This window comes from Passer montanus, unplaced genomic scaffold (genome assembly GCF_014805655.1).
Source record: "Passer montanus isolate IOZ18808 unplaced genomic scaffold, ASM1480565v1 scaffold12, whole genome shotgun sequence".
NCBI classification, from domain to species: Eukaryota; Metazoa; Chordata; class Aves; order Passeriformes; family Passeridae; genus Passer; species Passer montanus.
The window spans coordinates 2187892-2196523 of record NW_024358722.1 but is presented as its reverse complement, the minus strand read 5'-3'; the positions used below and the strand labels follow the sequence as shown (position 1 = coordinate 2196523).

Genomic DNA, 8632 nt, shown 5'->3' with positions numbered 1-8632 from the left:
TCTTCCTCGGAAGACAGAAGCCAAGGCACTTGCACTCTTGCTATGGATTCACAGCTGGCTGGTGCCAATCAAGGAGAGAGGCTAGGACACAAACCACAGAATTACAAACACAAATATTTATTCTTGCATCTAAAGTGCCCCAGCCAAACTGGGCACACCCCTGAGATTTTGCTTTAGGAGTTTTACACAATGGTATGATATGAATCACCTAATTACCCACTGGTGCTTATTTCTAATTATCCAATCAAAAATGTGGCAGGGCAAAGCTACTCTATTTCCGTACATCTTGCAGCAGCATGCATTAGCATCCTTTTGATTTATGCTAATCCAGATGCTCCTGCATTCAACTTCTGCAAAGTTACCGAGCATCAGCAACTCGAGCTGCTCTTTCAGATACGGATCCCTTGGTGAATTTTGGCAAAAAGTTTCCTGTGTGTTCTTAGTAGGGGCAGACGACGCCTCTTGGATCGTGAGACAGCACTGCAATACGGACCGCACATACACACATCCCCAGCACACCAAAAACGCTCCGGCCCCTAATGACCGCAGGGTCTCAGCACTCTACGGCATGCTTCCCACGCCGCCGGCCCGGGACGGGGCTGCGGGAGCACCCGATGGAGCGGGAGCACCCGGTGGAGCGGGAGCACGGCGGGCACCGCTCCCGCCCGGCCCGGGCCGCGCCGCGGCCGCGGGCAGGTGACCCGCCCCGCTGGGTACACGCGTGAGTGTCGCCGGGGGGGCCGGCGCGGCTCGGGGCTCCCGCTCGGGCGGGGGGGCCGCTCGGAGCCCGCGGGGCCGGGACCCGCGTCCCGGCGCCGCCGCGGTCACATAGCTGGGCAGCCCCGGCCCCCGCGGGCAGGAGCCGTGGGGGAGCCGAGCGGAGCGCTCGCAGTGCTGTGCCCCGGCCAGGGGAGCTGCTCGGCGGCTCGAAAGGAGCCGGAGTTGGTGCTCGGTGTCACTTGCGCTGCCTTAAACGCTGGAACTGAAAGGACCGGCGGCGGAGCGGGGAGCTGTGAGGTGGTAAATAGGTCCGGTTAATTTCAGCTTTTAAATGAACCCCTGGGCTCAGTAAAGCCCCGAGCCGGTGTGGCTTTCTGGGGTAACCCCGTGGCTGGGGTACTCTGTCAGCGCTTAAAGCGGACCTCCAAGTTAAGGCAGAAGTGTTGCTATGCTGCACATACAGTAAAGCCCCATATGTTTAGGATTTTCTTTTTTTTTTTTTTCCTCCCTGTTAGAAAGTTTGAAAAAAAGAGACTTTGAAGTATTTTGTTTATACTAACAGAAGAGAAAAGTTCTCCTAAGAAAAAGCTGGTGGCAGGAGTGTAGAGGAGTAGCATATGGCATTAAAAGGAGCACAGCTGGAGGTAGCATTTCCATCTGAACATGATGTCAGAGCAGCTGACAGCCTGCCATCCCTCAGCCTTTTATTCTAACACACAGACAGGGAGTTAGTGTGTGCAGATCTGTGTGTGGAGAAGGTATCTCATTCCTCTCTAACATCATCTCCACTTTGCATCTGTCTCTCCTAGTCTGCTTTTTTTCCACCGATCTAACAGACCTGGAGCCAGCAAGACTCAGAGGAAAGGACTTAATCAGGTTTATGTGTACTAAAGGTAGGAGTAGCAATAGATTAGATACAGCATATTTCTGTTTTGGTGTGTTGTTTATTGAATTTTAGAAAAAAAATCACATTACTTTTCTAACCAAGTTTAGAGGTAATATATGAAATTGAGTATTAAATAGATAAGTGGACTTAGTCAAAAGGCTTGGACTACAGTTGGAGAGTATCAGTTCTTGGGCACATTGTTAGCATTAACTTTAATGCATATTGTGGGAATGTCTTGGTTTGGAAGAAGGAGAGAGCAAGTTCATCCTGAATTTCTGAGACCAAAACTGCAATGGATTTAGTGGCAAGCCTATAGAGAGTTTTGCTTTATGTTCTTGTCTTGCATCTTTTAAATTACTTTACAGGGGTTTTAATGAAATATACAAGAGTGTGGGATTTTACAAAAGGACCTTCCTGGCTAAAATGTGTTTGTAGGGAAGTCTTTCGTTACATGGTTAAATATCCAGTAGCTCAGAAATGTGGTAGCATACAGCTGTAGTGCTTCTGAAAGATAGAAATCAGTTATGTGTTTAAAAACTTTTGTACCCGGGAGAATGGCTTGACTGGTTTCCTCTTTTCTTCCTTGCATGTAGCATTTGAAATCTTTTATTTAGTGTAACAATAATTATTTGAAGGAGTTTTTGTATTTGCGACTAATTTAGAACTTGTAGATTTGAGCTGCCTGAATTGGCCAGACAGCTGTAATCGCACTCCTCTATTCTTAATCTCTTTATCTGGGCAGCAGCTGCCATATGGCCACAGTCAGCTGGATCAGATGTTTATAAGCTTCCTTCTTCGTCCCTCTCTGTCCTTTCAGCCTCCTAATTTGATCACAGCTACCTTGTGAGCTGCCCTCCAATCTTTATTTTTAGCCCTCTTAAGGATTAGGATTGATGTTGGCTGTGGGGCACTTAAAGTGATTGTATTGTAAATCTTCATGGTTTACTCTAGCAATGGTATTTTACAGAATATAGTAGGGCTTGTGTTGTAAGTTTTAGTACATCTTGGTTTGCAAAGGATGAAGGTTTTTCAATAATATCTGCCAGCCTGGAGAGTCACGATCTGCTTAGATGGTTTGGGAGACCATTGCTATCAATCACAGAAGAATAGATTAACATAGGTTTTTAAAAGATTTTACTTTCCATTTGATTTTTGACTTCTTTACTTCTTTTTAAGTTTATTTTGTCTTTATCATCAAGGAAGGCAAATAAAATACACTTGGGTAAGAACAGTACTTGGGATACTCTTTCTAAACGTGGACACACGCTCACGTTGAATGGTTGAATGACTTTTTTTTTTTTTTTAAAGCTTAGTACTGCAAACTCTGCCTGGTGTGGGAGGGGAGGGAAATTTCTGTCCTTCTGCACTGGGGAAGTGGTGCTCGTTGGCGTTTTGGTTGTTAGCTTTCTTTTGTATATTCTGCATGTTGGCAAAAAATGTTCATGTTCTATTGTACAGTGTGGAAAAGGTTTAAAACCTTAAAAAAACCTGTACTTACAGAGAAGAAAGCCACATGAACTAAATTTGTAAAAATGTCCATTTTTGCTGTTGATATAAATTTACACATGTAAATAATTTTTGTAGTTTATGAACGTTAGACTTGGGTATACAGATTTGGGTATACTAATATTTCTTCATGTGAGAACCTCTCCTGTTACTACAATTTGACTTTAAAAAGAAGGTAGATGATCTGGTACATTTTTTCTGCTGCTTCTGTGATCTCTCAAACTTTGTGCTTAAAAAAAATTTATTTTTTTTTGGTGGTGGTGGGGGGGCTTGCCCTCCTAGGGACTCAATCTGGAGGAAGTTCTCTAAAAAAAAAAACCAAACTGTTGAACAGATTTTATGAACAGCAGTGATACTTTAAAAAAAAATTGCAGATGTACCCATGCGCTCAATAGACCGGCTTATTTACCACAGAAAGGAAATCATGACTGTAGTGGTCAGTCGGGGAAAGAGTTGCCATCGTACATTTGTGTTAAATAATCTTTGCGTGGTGTCAGCACCAGAATTTCGGCAATACAGATACCAGGTTTTTAGAGTGGAATTGCTTGGATTTGTAAGTTCTGTGATTCTGACCTACATTTAATTTTTAAAAATTTTGTTGCTTATAGGTTATGAAGACAGTATGGAGTTTCCTGACCACAGTAGACATTTGCTACAGTGTCTGAGTGAGCAGAGACATCAGGGTTTTCTTTGTGATTGCACTGTTCTGGTAGGAGATGCCCAGTTCCGAGCGCACAGAGCTGTACTGGCTTCATGCAGCATGTATTTCCACCTCTTTTACAAGGACCAGCTGGACAAAAGGGACATTGTTCATCTGAACAGCGACATTGTTACAGCCCCAGCTTTCGCTCTCCTGCTTGAATTCATGTACGAAGGAAAGCTCCAGTTCAAAGACTTGCCCATTGAAGACGTGCTAGCAGCTGCCAGTTATCTCCACATGTATGACATTGTCAAAGTCTGCAAAAAGAAGCTGAAAGAGAAAGCAACCACGGAGGCAGACAGTACAAAAAAGGAGGAAGACGCCTCAAGTTGTTCAGACAAAGTGGAGAGCCTCTCCGACGGCAGCAGCCACATGCCAGGAGACTTGCCCAGCGATGAAGATGACGGAGAAGATGAAAAATTGAACATCCTGCCTAGCAAAAGGGACTTGGCGGCTGAGCCTGGGAACATGTGGATGAGATTGCCCTCAGACTCAGCAGGCATTCCCCAGACTGGCGGAGAGGCAGAGACGCACACAGCAGCAGCTGGAAAAACAGTAGCCAGCCCCTGCAGCTCAACAGAGTCTTTGTCCCAGAGGTCTGTCACCTCCGTGAGGGATTCAGCAGATGTTGACTGCGTGCTGGACCTGTCTGTCAAGTCCAGCCTTTCAGGAGTTGAAAATTTGAACAGTTCTTATTTCTCTTCGCAGGACATGCTTAGAAACAGCCTGGTTCAGGTGAAGGTGGAAAAAGAGGCTTCCTGTGATGAGAGTGATGTTGGCACTAATGACTATGATATGGAACATAGCACTGTGAAAGAAAGTGTGAGCACTAATAACAGGGTACAGTACGAGCCGGCCCACCTGGCTCCGATGAGGGAAGATTCGGTCTTGAGGGAGCTAGATAGAGAGGACAAGGCAAGCGATGATGAAATGATAACTCCAGAGAATGAGAGAGTCCAGGTGGAAGGAAACATGGACAGCAGCTTGCTCCCTTACGTGTCAAACATACTTAGCCCTGCTGGCCAAATTTTCATGTGTCCTCTCTGCAACAAGGTCTTTCCTAGCCCCCACATCCTGCAAATTCATTTAAGCACGCACTTTCGAGAGCAGGACGGGATCCGCAGCAAGCCTGCTACCGATGTCAATGTCCCGACCTGCTCGTTGTGTGGTAAGACTTTTTCTTGCATGTACACCTTGAAACGTCATGAGAGGACTCATTCAGGTGAAAAGCCCTACACTTGCACCCAGTGTGGGAAGAGCTTCCAGTACTCCCACAACCTGAGCCGCCACGCAGTGGTTCACACGCGGGAGAAGCCTCATGCTTGTAAGTGGTGTGAACGCAGGTTCACACAGTCCGGAGACCTTTACAGACACATTCGGAAGTTTCACTGTGAGTTGGTGAACTCATTGTCTGTCAAAAGCGAAGCACTGAGCTTACCTACTGTCAGAGACTGGACCTTAGAAGATAGCTCACAAGAACTTTGGAAATAAAATTTTTATATATATAAATAATATATATATAAATCTATATAGTTGTGGTACAGTCTAAAAGCAATCTTGTTTCCTTGAACTGAAAGTTTGGCTATTAGCTTGTTTTTGCACTTTAAGGCAGCATGAATATTTCACTAATTTAGCACTCCAATAAAAATGAATTGTAGAGGTAATCCGACAAAGTAACTAATTGCGGAGCGTATTTTTCCCCCTTTTCGGAATAGAAGCCAGCGGATACTTTACTTCTAAGGAATCTCCAATTCAAAAATTTGGACGTGGCTTTATTCTCCCCAAAACACTGCGTTCTTTTAAACTCTTGATCTTTTTCCCTCTTAAAATCTGAATGTAGAAATCCTCTCCCAATTTTGTCAGTTCCTTTACATTTCTATAATTGCATGAGTCCTTTCTAGCTGTTGGAAACCTGAATGCTTTTAGACCCAAATGGAAAATTTCTGAAATGCTGGATTATCTATTTTTAAACAAGCGGTTGACTTAAAACTTATTATGGCAACTTCTGGATTTCTGACAGTTCCCACTGGAAAAAAAAAAAACCACAAAAAAACCAACACAAAAACATAAAACAAAAACCCTGAGAGTACACTGGGATCACTGGGACTCTGTCTTACGTGAAGGTTTGCTTGGGATGAAAAAGGATATTGCAGCTTCAGCAGTGATGAACTGTGTGTTTAAAAAATGTGAATTACTGTTATTGTATACTGTAATTGATTACATGGGCCGGGGGGAGGTATCAAAGAACTTGGCAGGTTGTGTTGATGCTCTTAGTTGAGTCTTGAAAAGTAAATATTAACGCTACAGAAATGCATGATTTTCAGTATATTTTTGTCTTTGTTTGCATTGTATAACTTTAACGAGTGAGTTGAAAATTATTTAATTTCCTTAGGAAAAAAACCTGACACCGTTGAAAATGCCAGTGTTATAAAGACGAGAAATGCACTGTTTTTATTTTATCTAATTTAAATTTACTTTCCCACTGTCTTTAAGTTGAGAAGAACTTAAGCTACGAGTTGCCGATTTAGCTACGTTAACAAGGAGAAAAAAATTGAATGTTTACAACCAGGCTTCGAGATTTGCATGTGCGGTGTGCATTTACTAACCCCAGACCCCTTCTAATTGCACAGACCCCACGCCAGCTCCAACTGAGGTGCGTCCATTTCCCCAGATGAGCATTTGTAGGATTCCTGCTGCACCACTCCACCACAATAGGTCGTTCTTTTTTTTTTTCCCCCCCGTTGAAAAGAGGCTGTGGACTGAAAAAAAAAAAGCAAAAAAAGCCCCGGGCTGAAAGGCCTGGGCAGGCCTGAGTGACAGGGGGGCCGGGGGGGCCGGGGAAGGACTATGCGTATCCAAGCAGCAGAGACTGCAGCCTGACGTGTGGTTTTAATGACCAACACGCAGGTCAAAAGCATTTTGCACAGTGTTTGTTTTCCTGTCTTGCACTTACAAATAAGGTCTATGGGAGTAGCATGGAAAACGTTTGCTGTTTTTTCCTTTTTTTTTTCCTTTTTTTTTTTCCTCTGCTTTTGTTTAAAATTTGATCGCCTTAACTACTGTAAACATAGCCTATTTTTGTGCTTAAGATACTGAATGGAAAACTCCATTGTGTATTGCTGGACTGTTTTGGAAATATTTGGTCAAATGTGTGTTAATTTGGCTGTAATGGCATTTAAAACAAAAAAAAAGCTGTGAAAATGGCCTTGGAGCGTTATCTTTAGTTACTTGAATAGTTTCTAGGTTTAAAACTACATTCTTTTCTTAAGTTAGAAAAGACAATCAGTGTCTGAGGAAAATGGACTTTCTCTTGGATTTTTTTGTGGTCCTCGTGAGTGATTGCTTTTTCCTTTCCTTAGTTTCACATTCTTCTTTTGTTCTAAAACTTAGACTGACATCTAGCTTTGACAATCATAGTATGTTTTATTTTCCTGAGGAGGGAATAACTTATAATGCTGTTTAGTTTTGTACTATTGGTGTGTTGGTGAATTTTTAAACTGTGTGCTAACTGCAATAAATTATATGAACTGAGAAATCAATTCCCTTGTCTTTTTTCCCTCTTTTAAATTATAGTTATGGAGTATTTTTTATATTGTGTAACTTTATTACTTTTGTACAGACTTCTATTGCTAACTGTGTATGGAATATGTTTTCAGTATGCTTTTGGGCACTTTGTTGCTACCATGCATATTTACATCTCACTTAACATTTTAAAAAATTAAATGCTTGTGTTTTGAAAGCATTTCTCTGTGTGCAGCTCTTGATCATTCTATAGAGGTATTTTTTAATAATAATTATTTTTTACTTCCCCAAAGACTTTTGCAGAAGCAGTCTATTGAATTCCAGAAATTTTGTTGCCATGCAAATATCTGTGCAGGCACACAATTCCCTTTGTCGGCTTAATTTCACTCCAAGGAGCTCTCTTGGGCTCACTTTCTTGATATATCAGTCTCTATGAGAACAGCAGAGCAGAAGGCAACAACTTAATCTGAAGCATTGGCCGGGTGCTGACTGGCTGTCAGTGTTACAGTAGGCAGTCAAAATGTCCAAAGTACTGGTAACACATCAAAGCTGTCTGGACTACAGAGAAAAATGGAAATAATCCTAAATCTTTTGGGTATTTCTCTTACAGACTATATGTTTCTCTAAAAATAAAAATATAGAAGCTTAGCTAAACCTTTGAAAAAGACCTGGTTTAGATGCTTGTTGCAGGATATACCCAGAATTCTTGTTTGAGGCTGCTCTGTCCTAGGAATGAGACCAGCACTGTGGAGCCCAATGGGAATACGAAAGTAGGGCTAAATCAGGAGGCTGGAACAGAGACAGCAGGGCCACTTTGATGGGGGAAAAATACCTTAATTTAAACATTTCATTACAATTATCATCTGCCTAGGTACAACTCAAGTTGTGCAGTGACCAAGTGAATCTCGGTGCCTAAGCTATTCTGCTTGTCTTCCTACATCAGCAGTAATTTGTATGTAGCCAAAATTATCTTTTTCGCTGTTTTATTCTTTACGACAATTTTCAATCACCCTTTGCTGTGTTTGTGGTGTGGGTTTTTTGTGTTATTAGAGATATTTTGAAAACATTTCCTTCTGTCAATTAGCATCTCCGGTCGCATAGAATTCCTTGTTTTCTAGCAGCAGACCTTTTCTGTAGGCTTTCAGAAGGTACAATATTATGTGTAGTTAAGATGGGTTTAAGTATCGTCAAGACTGAAAGACAGCTAATATTGCAGTGCTGAAATCTGTGCAGCTGATGAGCTTTGGCTGTGGCTCCAGGCAGATTCACCATTTGTTCTCCAACATTAAGATTTTCAA

At 42.4% G+C, this 8632-nt stretch overlaps 1 protein-coding gene across 2 annotated transcripts; it reads left to right on the top strand.

The window, feature by feature from the left end:
- Positions 1-722: 722 nt before the first annotated feature.
- On the top strand, positions 723-7351 carry ZBTB18 (zinc finger and BTB domain containing 18). Of its 2 annotated transcripts, XM_039697827.1 has the most exons (3): positions 723-1017; positions 1530-1613; positions 3721-5303. In XM_039697827.1, the coding sequence occupies exons 2-3, from the start codon at positions 1601-1603 to the stop codon at positions 5301-5303; spliced, it is 1596 nt and encodes a 531-aa protein (XP_039553761.1). In that variant the 5' UTR covers positions 723-1017; positions 1530-1600. The 2 variants fall into 2 exon arrangements, with proteins under 2 accessions (XP_039553761.1, XP_039553760.1); XM_039697826.1 differs by having other exon boundaries at positions 725-1613; positions 3721-7351.
- The last annotated feature ends 1281 nt before the right edge of the window (positions 7352-8632 follow it).